Source organism: Rhodamnia argentea, chromosome 5 (genome assembly GCF_020921035.1).
Source record: "Rhodamnia argentea isolate NSW1041297 chromosome 5, ASM2092103v1, whole genome shotgun sequence".
Taxonomy (NCBI): Eukaryota; Viridiplantae; Streptophyta; class Magnoliopsida; order Myrtales; family Myrtaceae; genus Rhodamnia; species Rhodamnia argentea.
In genome coordinates, this window is record NC_063154.1 from 14102443 (window position 1) to 14119127 (window position 16685).

General features: G+C 41.5%; 1 protein-coding gene across 2 annotated transcripts; it reads left to right on the forward strand.

Moving 5' to 3' along the window:
- Window positions 1-1045: 1045 nt before the first annotated feature.
- Window positions 1046-3369, forward strand: LOC115742017 (probable amidase At4g34880). Of its 2 annotated transcripts, none has more exons than XM_030676086.2 (5): window positions 1046-1643; window positions 1757-1971; window positions 2173-2415; window positions 2519-2717; window positions 2802-3369. In XM_030676086.2, exons 1-5 carry the CDS (start codon window positions 1110-1112, stop codon window positions 3156-3158), a joined length of 1548 nt encoding a protein of 515 aa, XP_030531946.1. In that variant the 5' UTR covers window positions 1046-1109; the 3' UTR covers window positions 3159-3369. The 2 variants fall into 2 exon arrangements, with proteins under 2 accessions (XP_030531946.1, XP_030531947.1); XM_030676087.2 differs by having other exon boundaries at window positions 2185-2415.
- The last annotated feature ends 13316 nt before the right edge of the window (window positions 3370-16685 follow it).

Sequence of the window (16685 nt, forward strand, 5' to 3'; positions counted from 1 at the left end):
CCACTTTTTGTAGGTCACATAATAAAATGGAATACATTCCACATCGAATTTGTGCCCGCATTTTCCTCTCTTTCTCTGTTATGAATCAAAGTCCTGGAACAAGCATGTCAGGAACTTCATGAAAATGAGCATAACGCGGGTACGGAACCATCGCACCCTGGAGTAATCTTACTGTAATTTCCTTTCGAACCTTTTTTTTTTTTATCGCTGTAATTTTGTACATCTCATCACTATCGAGTTATTAGTGGTGTAACTGGGACTGGTCATACAGATCATCGACTCCTGAAGCGAAGGATCATCGCAAAAGACGCAGCTTTGGTCGATTATGCTTTCATTAGTTGGCAGAGTAAATCTAGGGAAAATTTCATCTCATGGCCACACACATGCATGAAGCTGAAACAGGGGACTATGTAAGGATAGACTAGTTCAAACATGTTGCCTCCTGCTGCCACTTGGTTCAACGGCGCATCAGAACTTGCACTTAGGAAGCTTCTCTCCACCAAATTCATCATTTTATAATCCGGGGTTGCGAGTAGCAACTTTGACTAGATTGAAGAGCCACTGACTTCACGAAACAGTCGGTTGATTCTCTTAACACGAGATCCAAAGCTTCCTTGACAACAAAGAAAACTCTGGTAAGGGCTTGGTCAATTGGCTGAAGCTGAACTGGTCAATCAACACATGGTCATACTTAATGGGGGTTATTAATTTTAATCTCATTCCTTCCAACTTGTGTCTAGGAAACCATTTGAGCCATTTCTCGGATGATGTGACGATAAAGCTAAAAGTTTAAGAAACCTCATAAGACTTTTAAGGCATCAGTTCTAGATGCTTTAGCATCTTCGTATGTGCCCACCTTCGGAGAAGTCAAGAACAGGTAAATGTCAGGGATGCTCAATAGCTTTATTGAGAAGTTGGTTAGCTTAGTTACAAAGTGATTGACCCCCTCTTGCCCGTGTTTAGACATGTAAACACCTGTTCTGCGTAAACCCCACGTTGATTTAAGCTGGAATCTGTTTCTATTGCTTGCTTTCGGATACTAATCCTGACGGAAATTCTTATTTTCACTCAAACTCACAAGGTATAGACAATCTTTCCAAGGTTTAAGCATGGTCAACATCCCAATCAGATTCCGTCTCTTCTTACGATACCTGTGCCTGTTATCATCTCTGTCACTGGTCTTTACAAGCCAAGCAATCTCAATCCGAGAAGCGAGCATAAGTGATCTCCAGCTAGCATTCAAGCAAAACAGGCTCACTTCCAGGCAACTTACCAAGTTCTACCTCGGCGAAATCCGCCGACTCAATCCGGTCCTGAGAGCTATCATAGAGGTGAACCCAGATGCATTGAACCAAGCCGATAGGGCGGACCGGGAACGTAAGGCCGAGAAACACGTCCTGCTCTCCAGTTTGCATGGAATTCCTGTACTTCTCAAGGATAGCATTGCGACGAAAGACAAGCAGAACACCACAGCTGGCTCGTTTGCACTTCTCGGCTCAGTTGTCGCTCGGGATGCAGGGGTGGTGGCTAGGTTGAGGCGAGCTGGTGCGGTCATATTAGGGAAGGCCAATTTGAACGAGTGGTCTGGATTTAGGTCTTTGACTCAACCAAATGGCTGGAGTGCAAGGGGTGGACAAGGCAGGGTGAGTGTTTTTTTTCTCCAAATTAAGTGCTTCTTACCTATATACAACTGCAATTGTTCATGCAACTCAGTGCTTTTCTCTAATCCTAAGTTTTTGCCTTGATTGCGTCGCAGAATCCTTATGTGCTTTCTGCAGATCCTTGCGGTTCAAGTGGCGGATCGGCGATAGCAGTGGCGGCAAATATGGTGGCAGTGTCACTAGGAACTGAGACCGATGGCTCGATCTTATGTCCTGCCAGTGTAAATTCAGCAGTAGGCATCAAACCAACAGTTGGTCTCAGTAGCCGAGCCGGGGTGATTCCGATCACACCCAGACAAGACACGGTTGGGTATGTCATGCACATCATATTACTCTTCAACACTGCCAAACCTCAAAGATTTTCTATAACGACGGCTTCACCGTTTACAATCCTTGCCTATGCTAAATGGTTAAATTTCTGAAACAGTTCATTCTTCTCAAATTAAGGTCTCACATATTGTTATCCTTTTCGAGTTGTGAAGCAAAGTCGTTGACAATTCAATTGTAACAGGCCGATATGCAGGACTGTCTCAGATGCTGTTGATGTTCTTGATGCAATCGTAGGCTATGATCCCAACGACGCGAAAGCCACAAGAGAAGCATCGAAATACCTTCCTCAAGGTGGATATAGACAGTTCCTCAAAGTTCATGGTCTCCACGGCAAGAGACTGGGCATCGTGAGACACCCTTTCTTCAATTTCACCAATAAGCCCAGCCAAGCTCTGGCTTTTACGAAGCATTTCGCGACACTGAGGTACAGAAAGTTTCTTTGCTGCAGTTTATTTTGAGTACGACCAAGGCTGATGTCAGTCGCATGTCATTCATAGATGACGACACAAGTACTTTGTTCATGCTAGGCAAGCAGGAGCTGTTTTGGTAGATAATCTGAAAATCAAGAACATAGATGTGATCTTGAACTTCAATTTGAGCGGTGAAGGAACGGCGGTGCTCGCGGAGTTCAAAATAGCCCTGGATGCTTACCTTGAGGAGCTAGTGTCATCGCCAGTACGATCCTTGGCAGACGTAATAGCTTTCAACCAGAAAAACTCTAAACTGGTAAGAATGTTACTCCGGTTCACTTGACCTAGTTCGACCCTCCTGGAAGTTTGAAATGACAGAATGCTCGCAACGATCGTGCAGGAAATGACCAACCAGGTAGACCAAAGCATCTTGTTGGCGTCTGAATTCACGAACGGGATTGGGAGCGCGGAGAAAGCAGCCTTGTCGAATCTAGGAAAGCTAACGAGAGAAGGGTTCGAGAAGCTAATGATGCGGTACGAGCTGGATGCTGTCATGACTCCTGGATTTGACTTCACTCCTGTTCTTGCCATTGGCGGATTCCCAGGAATCAGTGTCCCGGCCGGCTATGACACCGAGGGCGTGCCCTTCGGGATTTGCTTCGGAGGGCTGCAAGGTTCGGAGCCGAAGCTGATTGAAATCGGCTACGGGTTCGAGCAAGCTACTAAGATCCGGGAGCCTCCTTCATTTAGGCCTTGAAGCTCCCCTGATCAAGACTCCCCTCAAAGCAATTCTTCATGATCGCTGGCTTGCTCGTTTCGCTCGTTGACAAATAGAATCACAAATAATCTCTCATTCCAAGAAGAATCGGATTCGTATTCCATTGTTGGATGCCGAAAAGCTTTTAGATCTTTAATGGAGGACACATCTGAACCATTGATAGTTGAATGCTGAGATTTATTATCTCTGTCTCTTCTTTTCTTTTTCGTTTCTTCTCCGCCGGCGAGGCCCTCCGGCACGTAGCCAAACTGCAACCCGCCCATCAGGCATTGCCATCCCAAGCCTTCGCCGTCGCACCTCAGTTGGCTGGCGACCGGCGACGTCAACCCGTTGCCCGTTCGAGTCATCTGCTGCACTTTCGTCTCTCTTTCTCTCCACGGGGAGCTGGAGACATTTGCGGTTGCTCGACAATTGTCTTCCATTGACAAATTCCGAATTCTTGTCCAAAGAACTGTATTCAACGGCTAATTCAAATTCAAGTTTTGAATTATTTTCCAAACATGAAAATGTGAGAAATCGGAATCATTTTCAATTTATTTTTTGGGGTCCAAGAGTCATTTTCCTTCGATAGTTGGATTTCCCATTGGAATTTACCAAGCGAAAGCACCTTCCATAGAAGAACGACACGCCGCGTTACACAAAGTGACATGTGAGAAATATTATGTACACAAGTGATGCCGCGTCATTTTTGTACAAATCCATTCAGTGAGCGACACATGTCATATTTGGGGCCACATATTAAAAATTTCGAAAGCCGCTCTCTCCTCTCTCTCTTTACGACTTCGCTTTGCTCTCTGCTCTCTCACGCAATCCCCGCCGCCATCGCCTAGTCCGTCAATCCACCCCTGCTCCCCCTCCCCCCAACAACGACTCCGCCATTGAGGTCCCCGTCGTGATCACTCGCGACCCGGAGCCTTCCATTAGCCACTACATCATCGAGATGCCTTGAGGCTCCGATGTTGTGGCCTCTCTCCACAGGTCGTCCCCTTGCGAAGTTGATGCCCCTTATTTTGTTTCTTAATCTTTTCCGTCGTATCTTTTCTCTTTTATTTTCTTTTTTTTAACCCCTCCAATACTTGCCTTTGCTTTTGCGTGGTTTTTGCGTGGCGCTGCTTTTTCGTGTCTTGTCAATCCCTCTTTTGCTTATTGAAATTAAGTGAATCACGTCTACAAAAATCTAGTAAAACATAGTGCACGAGAAAAGTATCAAAAAAGTCTTAAATTTATTCTATTTGTATTAATTCAATTATAAATATTTTTTTTTCCAATCAAATCATAAAGCTTTTGCATTTGTGTCAATTCGCTTTATCCATCCTTTCTTTCTTTTTTTTGCCGCAGATTGTTCATATGTGTTGTTTTGGCTAGACCTAGCACCTAGAGAGGGTGAATAGGTGTTTACAAATAAACTCTGATACATAATACGAAAATAAAATGTTCAAGTTTAATAGGAGCAAATAGTAATACCATTTAAGGAAGCGGAGACAAGCCCGAATCGAGAAGCAAGTATGCTAATCCCATATGGCCTATCTGTAGGCGACTCCGAGGGATCTGCCTTTTAGCTTCTAAATTCATTCTTGAAGCTCAGCCCTTAACGCATTAGATATTTTTGATCCACGGGTTCCACAGATGCATTCTCGGGAAGGGGATTCCAGGTGAATTTTACGATCTCCGGTTGGTCGGTGCAACGTGCAAGTGTGGGAAGAATGCATCAAATTGGCAAGTGGAGAGCATACTAAACCAAATCGTATCGCTAAATTAACAAAAAGAATCTGACTCTTGGAATGCTGCTCGAAGAGAAGAGGGGAGAAATTTAGTGTTTCATGGTTTTGAAATCACACTGATATTACTCAAGGCCGGCTTTGAACAAGCAAGCTCTGACCTTCATATTACACAAGGGGGCCTTTTATAGGCGATCTTACATACAACATATATTTTGGACTCTCAATAAGTGAGATCCATTAACTATTATGATAATGACAACCATTCCGACAATATTTCAAACTATTACAACCACTTTTTCAACAACTTTGAAAATCTTCAACGTTGAAAGTCTTCAACTACTACTACTGGTCACTTATTTCACACATATTATTAAAGTTGAGTCAGACGACTTTTCTTCACGAAGGATAATAATTTGCATCGTCTCTATCCGAGCTGTCAGATTCATCTTTCTATCGCTTGTATGCCTTCCATAATTGAGCTTCTTCATATTCAGCTATCCGTCTTTCGCCTTCGTCGACTTCCGGGTTATTGGGAATATCGCCGGTGCCGGATGGGATGTCTCTTGAGCCGGACAGGATATCAGGGTCGGGCATGACGGGCTGTGGTAGGTCATATGGGTCTTGCGACAATGGTCCACCCCATGGATCTTGCGAGTCTTGCAAATCTACGTTCATGGAGGAGTCTGGTTGGTTCCTCTGGAATTCTTCAAGGGCTTGAAAAGTGCTAGGGTGTGTGCTAGGTCCGTCCCATGAACAATTTACTGAATATGGCCATACTTTTGGGGGAATGACTTTGTTTGACCGACATAAAATCCTTTGAAGTTCCTTATACTCATAAGGAAGTTCCGTGATTGATTTTGGAAACGCCTGGTGGATCTGGGCTTTTTGTTCGGGAAGATCTGGTTTGAAAGACGTAGTGCCAACTTGAGTTGCGTCCGTCCGTCTGTCTCCCGTGGGTCCTATAAAAGACCACGGGCTGTGGAAGATTACCATTGTGTGTCTCTCTGATTCTGGTCTTCCAACTCTTCGTTGCATCTTGAACAGGTTGTTCCATGCTTGGAGTGGTTGGAACCATGTGAAGATGTCCATCAAGTATCTTTGTTCATGATCTCTGTAATTTCCAAAAAGGGCTTGGGATAAAACCTTAATGATTTTATCTGTTGGAAATTCGATAGCAACATGATACAGATTAAACATATGCCAAAGCATCCATTTGAGTTCTTCTGGGAATGCTTCATCCGGAGACCATCGGAGAGGATGAATGAATGGATATTCATAATTCAATCCAGGTTTCAGCATTAAACCACCATAATCTAGAAAAATATGGTAATGATAATGCCGAAGCTAATGACGACGGTTTTCAGAGAAATGATTATGCTGGATCGCACCAGGGATATCGGGAGGGTATTGGTGTGAGGGCCACTAATGTTCTCTCATATTAACTGTACGAAAAATACTATCTGAGACTTGTTTTCGAATGTACATGTTAATAGAGGAAGTTGGTTCTCTTGGCCTGGAGAAAAAGTCCGCAAGGACATTTTTCTTTCCCGAAATGTGTTTGGCATCGAAAGAATATTTTGAAAACCATTCGGACCATCTCAGAAGCCGAGGGTGAGGAATTTACTTTTGTTTGAACTTCAGCATTTGAGGGAAGGAGGACATATCCATTTCCACAAGAAAATGGTGACCAATGAGATGGAATTCGAATTTTTTGATGTCATTTTTGATCGCTAATATTTCTTTGAAAGTGGAATGATAATGCATTTCTGCATTGCTGAATCGGCTACTTTTGTAAGCACAGATCTTTCGCTTACCATTAAGTTCTTCAAAGAGAATGGCTGCCCAATATTTGTCACTAGCATCCGTCCGCAAAATTCTTTTGCCTGTGGATGGAATTTGCAGAGGAGGTAGATTTTGAAGGATGTCTTTGAGATATCTGATTGCCTTTGTCTGCTTTTGTCCCCACGGTGGTGCCTTCTTCTTCAGCATTTTTTGGAGAGGATGCAATACCTTTGAAACTTTGGGCACAAAGTCTCTTAGATAATTGACAATTCCGAGGAAGGCTTGTACCTGATTGACAATGAGATCACCGTCTGGAAATTTTTGCAAATCTTCTGCAACATGGGGTCCCGGGTGATAAGTTCCTTCTTTGAGGTGCATGCCAAGAAATTCTATCTCTTTCTCGGGCTATGATCATTTTTTTCGGGAAAGTATGATGCCGTATTTCTTGACAATCTCGGTGAACTGAGTGAGGAGTTTATAATGGGATTCCTCATCAACCGAATAGAGGAGGATATCATCAATGTAAATATGGGCATTTGGTAAAATGGGCTGGAAAATTCTGCACATGGCCTTTTGAAAAAGTGAAGGGACCGTTTTTAGTCCAAAAGGAAGGACTTTCTACCGGTAATGCTGGTTTGGAATGCATAATCCAGTTTTTGGCCTATCTTCCGGGTCAATACCCAATTGTCAAAATCCTGCTTTGAGGTTGAACTTGGAGTAAATCCTAGCCTAAGCTAAGCTGGAAAACAAGGAATTTTTGTGTGGTAGAGGAAATTTATCATCCTGAAGGAATTGATTCAAAGGTTGGTAATTTATGACTAGTCCGAGTTTACCACGATTCTGTTCAGCTCTCTTATTGACATAGAAAGCTTCACATGCCCATTGTGAGTCGGATGGTTCAATGAGTCCTTGGGACAAGTAGTTCGAACATTCTTTTTGAGCAAGAGCAAGGTGGTCCGGATTCATTCCTGAATGATCGGCTTTTGTGGGATTCACATTTCCATTTTTCTTGAATGGAAGACGAATGAAGAAATTCGAATTTGTCCAAAGAGGATGAGAACAATTCTGGATAAATTGAGAGTGGGAATCTGCACAACAGGATATAAGTGTCCGGGTGATGGGATCAAGAATTTCAGGTTGAATGACAAAGAGTCGCTGGATGTCAACGAACTCTTTAAAATGATCTTTGAATTTGATTCCATCGGACCGAATTTTGAGTTGTGTAAGTTGGGCCAAAATGTCCCAACCAATGATGAGGTCTTTATCGGGAGAGGGGCAACCAAGGATTTTTGTGGTGATAGAACACTGAAGAAAAAGCTGGAGAGTGATAGGTTTGCTATGGACTTTAGTAGTGAATGTGTCACCAGAAGCGTAACTAAAGTACCCGGTATATGGAACCCAAAATTCTTCTATGAGGACTTTGATGTCCATGAGGGAAGCAAAGACTCCAGTATCTATAAGGGCAATCACTTGGATGGGGTTTTCTTGGTCGTGCAGAAAGATCCGGACTGGAATATAGGGTGAGTGAAAGACAGAGGGTTTGATGTGGAGGGAGTTGGAAACAAAGTTAGGAAAAATAGCAAAGATTTCTCCTGGGGTATCATCAGATTCGGAGTCAGAAGAATAGGTTTTTATGGTACAGAGGGTCTTGGATAAAGGTTCATCTTCGATCGAGAAAACCGATTCGACATCATCATTACCGAGAGAGATTCCAATAGTTTTCGAAATCTTCCGAATCGTGTAGCTTCCCCGGTGCTTGGCCCGAGGACATTTCTTCGCAAAGTGTCCTTTTTTGTTGCAAATGTAGCACCGATCTGACTTGTACTTTCCTCTTGTTACAGAGGAACGAGACTTCTTACGCAGAAATTTCCATTTGCCTTTCCATTTTCCTTTGTTTCTTCTTCTTTTTCCAAAGGAAACCTTCTTGAAGTGAGACTTCTTCTTGTTATGGCAGGATGGATCATCACAATCCTTTGGGCACTTTATCCTCAAATAAGACTTGTCACAATTCTTGTTCATATTGCGATTTTCACGAAGGAACTGTTGGAAAAGTTTCCTTTTGTGACAATTTTCTTCAATGGCAAGATGGATCGCTTGCTGTATTTCACCCATGGTGACCTCTGCAATGATCTTATTGTGAGTACGCATAACCTTTTTCGCTTCGTTTGCAACTTCTTCGGGAATCGAAGCCATGAATACCGGTTTAAGGTTTGCATCAGCACCAAGGTGGTAAAAAAGTTTGATCATCTCACGAAAGTGACGATCAAGGTCTTTTATGAAAGTGGAACAGCATTTGCGCTCAAAAAATTCTTTCTTTTTGAGTTCCTTGGTGTTGTCAGGTAGGCCAATGAAGTAGGTATGAATAACATGGATGGCTTGGTTGAAATTCATCATGAGGAAAGATATTTGGTCCTGCTAGGAACCAAGATTCCACCAATGTTTCATTGTTCCCGTTAGTCCGCTAGTAAACTCAAGAAGCACTTCATAAGTTATTGTGCTCTCTTAAGTTTCTGGCAATCATCCATGCATGAAACTCCTGGAGTCTTTCGGGCCATTTATGGAATGGGAGATCATCAAAAGTGAAGAAGGTCCTAGAACCCGATGAAGGTTGGTTTTCTGATGGCATGGTTATGTGAGGTTCTACTTCTTCTTCCTTGGGTTCTGTAGGATCGGCCATCATAATCTCAACGACTCGGTTGATTCTTATCGGGGAAGTTTCAGATGAGGATGATGAAATATGATCGGTGTTTAAAGATTCTCAAGCCGAATCGTAGTCAGACGACTCCGGGGGGTCGGCTATATTGACAGCAGAAATAGAAGGAATTTGCTGTCTCAAAAAGCTTTCTAGAGGATTGGATACCATGTAAGAATGGGCTTGAGGTTTGGGGGAATCATGAGGTGATTCTTCGGGTTTGGGAGGTGCAGAAGGGGTAGGAGTAGGTAGAGGAGATTTTCTTTTTTGTTTTTCTTGTTCGATTTCTTGCAACTTTGCTCTGAGAGCCAAGACATTTGTCTTAGGAAAATGTGGTGCAGTTGCAAGGGTAGCCGCAAAAGAGGAAGATCCTAAAAAAATAGAAGTGGATGGAGATTCTGGAGTAGTTTGGGATGGGAAGTATTCAGGGAAAAGAGGACTGGAGGGAGGAAAACCAAACCGTGGATTCTTTTCAAGCCGCATCTTCCGTTCCTCAAGAAGCTTAATTTGTCTCCTAAGCTTCTCAATCTCGAGGGCCCGATCTTCGAGATAATGATGAGGAACTTGATGAGTCTCAAGCATATAAAGCCGTTATTGAAAATCTTCAAGCATCTTCTTGATCACCGTGGTACACCGGTCTACTCGTTCAACTTGGGTGGAGACCGTGTCAAATGCAACATTTTGTGCCAAAGCATTTTCGGTTTGCCGGTTCAAAACAGGTTTCACTGGAGTTGGACCTTTTCTTCTGCCATGTACATCAACATCATAAGGGGCTGGTATTTTTGGAGCATGGTAGTATTTTTGCTGAGGATCCGAGAATTTTTCCAAGGGAGGGAAATGAAAGGTTTGAGGAGCTGGATTCATTTCTTGCTGGCTGGAGTGGAGGAAAATCTTCAGGCTGAAACATACAAATGCTTGGTAAAACAGGGGGTAGATCTGTTTTAGGGGCACATGTATAAGGCTTCGGGAGTTCAATTGAACAAGATGGATTTTTGTTGACCCATTTCTGGATCGGCTTGTAAAAAGGAGAGGTGACTAGTTTCTTTGGTGGTGGTGGTGGTGGTGGAGGGAGTAGTTCATCCGGAACACATGGTGATGGAACCGAAATTTGAGGAGGCTTAGGTGTGCCGTATTGAACCATGTATTGTCATCTTCCGCCATCTTTACCAAGAGGTCCTACAGTAGGGTCACCATCAAGATACCTCCGGTATAATGAATTTTTCTTTTTCTTCTTTCTCCTTGAGGAAGGCCTGTCTTCTTCGTCTTCTTCTTGATTTGTGCAAAAGGAACATGCACAGTCAATATCCCAGAAGCAATGTCCTGAAGGATCGTTGTAATGGTAGATAGGTTGACCATTAGAATCAAAAGATTGGACAAGTTCTTTGGGATCCGGACACTCTATGCTTACTGATTCAGTTGGACATGGAGTAAAGCACAAAATGGTAGGAAAAGAAGGAAATGAAGAAGGAGAGTCTTCTTTTTCTTTGGCAAATTTGATGGTCACAGTACCATCTTTCTTTTTGGTAAACTAGGGCTCAAAAGACCGAACTAGTCGAGAATTCCTGTGAAGCTTCTCGTAATTTGTTACCCAATTGTCAAGCAGTAATTTGACAAGTTGATCTCTAGGGATCCGTCTGGGTACATGGACACAAGAAGTTTGATCATGATCAATGGAAATGATCAAGGCTTCATCCGAATTAGGGAGGTTCGGATCTATAGCATGGTTTTGAACCCAGTAAATCATTTGATAATGAAGAGTTGCAGCCAAAGAGTTAGGAGTCCGAGGAGCTCCCGTAATTTGCAGTTGAACTTTAAGGGCTGAAAGTAGGCTAAGATCAGCAAGGGCCATATTGAAGTTTGGGAACAGGGTGACAAAAACTGTTCCAGCATTTAAGGTAGTCTGGACTGTACCAATACATACATGTTGGTAATCCGGAAAGCGAGTATCCAGAAGAGCAATCCTTGCTACAACAAGCAATCCTTTTCGACCATGAAAGGGTAGAGCAAGTCCGATGGCTCCAAAATGCAAGTGGGTAAATCCTTGCTGGATCCACTGAAGAGGAAACTCCCGGGGAATCTAGAGAGTCACGAACTGTTCTTGTTGAGTTGCCAAAATATGGCGCCGATCAAACTTTGAAGATCGTACGTACTCCTTCACAGCACGAGGAGTATGTTTGATGAGGTGTTTTATGGATCCGATGGGTGAGAAAGATGAGGGTTTTGAAAAGGCTGAATAGGGATTTATAAGAGGAAGTTGGGTCTCCGAAATCTTACTATCTTCGGAATATGCTACTTCATAAAGATAGTCGATCTTGGAAACCGTAGATCTGCGGAGTTCGGGAGGAGGAGCTAGAGAAACAGGGGGAAGTAAGGTGTCTTGGGGCAGTAAGATCGGAGGAAGAGTCCATGGTATGTAATACTTCTCTTCTCACGGATCCGCGAATTAGATTCGTAATCTTAACTTAGACTGACGATATTTTGCAACCTTCTACTAACAAACGATAGAGGCAGGTAAAGAGGATAAGACAATGTACAAGAGATTATACTGGGTTGGCTTTTGGTAAGCTTATATTCACTCTTTTATACTAATAGCCTACTGGCAAGATTCTACTAAGTAATCAAGTAAGAGATTACAAAAGATGTGTTTACCATAAGCACTTCCAAAGAAGCAAGCTTTGCCTCTACCAGGGCTATCTCGCTCTACAAACTTAACTATGTATACACCTCTTACGAGATCTAACCACTCGAATAGACAATTTTGAACTAGTAAAGCTTTCTTGAAATAAGAATGATGAACTCTTTTGATCTCTCTCACTAGTCTTCAAATTTGGTGCTCTTTATACTTCTCGTCATCCAAGCTTCCCATTGGACAAAACCACTCCGAGGATCATTTCCAAAAAACTATCCGCTGGTTGATTGAACAAAGATCACGAACCGTTGAGGTGAGAATGATTAGCGATTAGAAAGGATTTATTCGCACATACAATCAAATCCTAGAATCCTTAAATCAAGTTTCTATCATAAGAAATCGTCTAAGAGATGATTACCAATCAATCAAGATTCTTTATATGGAAAGTCACAAGAATATTCTTGTTATTGATGATCAATCAATTTAACTTAGAAATGTAATCCTAACAAGATAATAAACCGTTAGTGAGGGAAGTTTATCCTGTTCAATAAATAAGAATAAGATTGAAAAGAATAGTGAGGATTAATCGGATGATTGAAATATACCTCCCTTGGAATCTCGTGTGAGTCACTTTGTGTTGTGAATATTGCTTCTATCAAAAAATAAAAGCATTAGGCTTATTGAATACAAAAAGCATAGGGATATATATTTCTAATAAATCGTCATTGTAAATCAAAGTCTTTTCAATAGACTAAGTTTTGTTTCCTTCAAAATCAATTATAATTTCCTCAACAACATGGACGCCAAGCCTATCAACACCTAAATTTTGACAACCCATTATGTCATTTATTGCGCATAAAAAATAATGGACTAGTCGTTAGCCCAAACAAAAAAAAATTAAATTAAGTTGCATATAATTTTAGGAACACTCATGTAGTTTGCATTGCATTTAGACAAGCGGCAGCAAACAGACCGAGATCCATCGTAAAGACTCGACTAGCATCACCAAAAAATTTGGTCAAGCTAGTGAAGGAATGCATTGGTAACAAGTTCTACAGTAATAGGGTCATAATTGACCTAATTTGAACTTAATTCTACCCAATTAAAATTTAATTAGGCAAAAACCTTAGTTATTGAAGCCTATAATCGGGACAAGGCCTACATTTAGCCCGTACAGAGCAGCATGCGGCTAAGTCGTCTAGACAAGGGGGGCAGTCGAAATTTCCATAAGAATAAGGCCCAACTTGGACTTAATTGAACATAATTCGACCATTCAAGGACTTAACGTTATAAATATAATGTTATGCCTCACAATTCAAGGTGGCGAATTCAACATTTCTGGAGCAGAAACTCAAAATACATGATTGAGAAAGGGAGAAGGAGAGTGTCACGGTTGATGACCCCCCTCTCGACCATGCCCTTTGCTTCGGTTGTGGCACCTCGGTGATGCCAGCCAGCATCGTCTGTCACCGCCCGCAGCACATTTTCACAATTGTCAAGCTAGTTGTGCCACATAGATCGCCCGACGTTCACGTCAGCAAAATTCTAGCTTAAATTGATTGGATGGACTGAATTTGCACCAATGTGCAAGGGTTTAGTCTAAATTGATTGAACTGAAAAGTTTGGGACCAAATTGGTACCAATGTAATAAGTTTAGTAGCTTTGTGGTACTTTTTCGAGATATAGTTACGATGGAAGTATGGATAGTTCATCCATCATGGGCAAGTAGAAGTTATTAAATTTGAACTTGAGATGGGCCATTCATGATGGGCTGACCAAACCCGGTCCATCACGTTTTTTACTTGGGAGAACGTTTTTATCTTCTCCTTGCACGAATGTAGCACGATCGGGACGCAATGCATCCATGGGGGTTATGCGTGGACGAAGGATTGCTCTTGTGCGTGTGAGAAACAACCGCAAGAAGAAGAAAACAGACAAGTAGTACGTGAAAATGGTCAAGCGAAGCACGAACATTGTACAAGCCAAGTGTGAGAACAAGGGACATATTTGGTTATGTGCAAATATGACCCTTGCCAGCCCAGGCCTGGGAGGCCCGAGACTGGCGACCTCCACCGGCCATTGACAAGGCCCGGCGGAGAGAGAAAGGGAAAAAGAAAAAGGGGGGAAAAGAAAAAAAAAAAAAGAGACAGTAAAAAGTAAAGAAGGAAAACATTAAAAAAAAAAAGGAAAAGTAAAAGAGTAAATAAACATTCGAAAAAATATTAAAACATTTCTAAAAATTGTCCGCGTCAATGTCGGTGGTGCCACCTAGGACAACCGGCATTTATGTCGGCGATTTATGCCCAAAATTGGCTGGATATGCTCAATTGACAAAAATAAATAATTTATGATTAAATTAAAAAAAATGAAAAATTTTATTACTAAATTTTAAGTTTATGATTTTTGGACAATTTTCCTAAAAACTGGCTGTTTGTTCGAGCGCATAGTCACATTTCCGACCGGCATGGAAAATCCAATCATTACGTGATACAATCTCGGTTCTTGGGACTTGTAGTACGATTAAGAAAATATCTTGCTTAGTATGATCCATGGCTCAGCAAAATAAATGCCTTCTATTCAAACAGCAATTACTGGTAAAAGGACATCTCAAGTGATAATATTTGTGTACAACGCTCATTTTGGTATCAAAATTTTTTTCTGGATAACTTAAGTACCAATTTTTTAAAAAAATGATTATTTCAATGCCAATTCCCGTGAGCCTGGCCGAAAATCATACTTGGCAATTTTTATTGATTAACTAATCCAACGTGGCTCCCCGAAGCTCCTAGTCGGCTTCCAAAGCACAGACAACATCATTTTGGTAATTTCACGAAGTGACTTTCAGTGCCATAAATTGTTTGAATGCCAAGTTTTTCTGAAAGTGATCACTTAAGTGCCATAAGTTGTAAAACGTGATCACTTAAGTATTATAAATTTAAGACATTCTAGCAACGTCGACCGAGCGACGTTGTTCTGTTTGCACAAGCGGAATTGATTTTTTTTTTATTTAAAAAAGCCATGTCACTAAATTGTTTGAATTAAAAATGATATGTCACTACATTGTTTTAAAATAAAATGCCACATATTTATTTGGGCCGAAATCTCTCACCGTTGGTACTTAAGTGATCTTTTTTTCTCTGATTTGGCACTTAAATGAGCTAGCGAAAAATTTTGGTACTAAAGTGACCGTCGTACATAAATATTATTACTTAAGGTGTCTTTCCGCGGGCAATTACCTATTTTGGCTATTCTTTTGGTGCTTTATGCATTGGTTTGAAAGAGACAGAACGGTGGGCCATTTCCTCAAAGAGAAGTTGATGATCCAGTGACTTCCAAATGCATCCAATTTCGATTCAAACTGGCGCAACAATCCAAGACCATACCGCCAAAATTCGATGGAGTCGGCCAAATCGTTGATCTGGTCAATCGTCTACAATTCGAGTATTCCATCTCTTGCTCTTGTTCTATTTATCTATTGTCCTTTTATATTCAACGCTTTGTGCTTGAATCCATAAAAAAATGTTACAACTTTAGAAAACCATTAGGAGTTAGCGGTTCCGGGTTCCTTACGGGTTCCATCCGGAACCTGGAATCTACCCGTCGGAACAGGTTCCTCATTTTTTGGAACTTGGAACCTACCCGTCATACCTTAGAACCCGGAACCTACCCTATCACGGGTTCTAGGGTCGGTTCCAAGGTACCCGAGAACATATCAATTTCTTTTATTTTATTTTCTTTTTTCATTTTTAGTTTAAAAAAAAATAAGAATGAACACCACAACATCTAAGAGAAGGTAGAGGTGAGTGATTTTAAGTTCCGTACATATTACATTTGGAACCTAAAACCAATCAATTTGAACACATTTATTATTTTTTGGAACCCGAAACCTAAAAATTTGTTTTGCTTTAAATTATATACTCATCATCGGACACCATAGAACATTGTAGGATCATGCAAAAACATATACCAAGAAGAATATAAAAATTTATTTCGGGATCTAGGGTCTAGGTTCCAAGTTCCAAGTTCCAGGTAGTGGAACCTGGAACCTACCCGTTGAAACAGGTTCCTCAATTTTTGGAACCTAGAACCTACCATACATACCTTGGAACCTGGAACCAGACCGGATCCTACGGGTTCCGGTTCCAGATTCTCGGTTCTACCCTGGAACCATGCTCACCCCTAAAGACCATGTATCTTCCTTCCAGTTTCTAGATGGTTTGGCATCATGGCATTTTGGAGTTTTATCAACAATTTGCTCGCGTAGGCGGCAATTCGGGAAATATGAGTCGAAGCAATAGCAAGAATTTGAATCTCCTTTTTTCGTTAATTGTATTTTGTTTATGTGCCATTTGACATGCATCATGTTAAATACTAAGTCAAGAGACCCATTTCAGAGTTCCTTTATTTTTTCCTAAGTTCATTAGCATGAAGATAAAGAAATCATCCCAAGTGCATAAGTTTGGCATGGTTGATTGAAGCATAAGGGGATTCCTGGGTATCTGTTTGTTTTTTTTTTTTTTTTTGGGGTCGAATCCAGGTATCTGTTTAAATCCCACAAACTGTGTGCAAATTGTTCCAGATGAGGTTTACTTGCATAAGGCCAAAATGCATGGGCTTAATCAGCTCATGAGATATGTTTCACGGACCTCCGGATAGCCAGGTTTATGCTCATGGGATCAAAA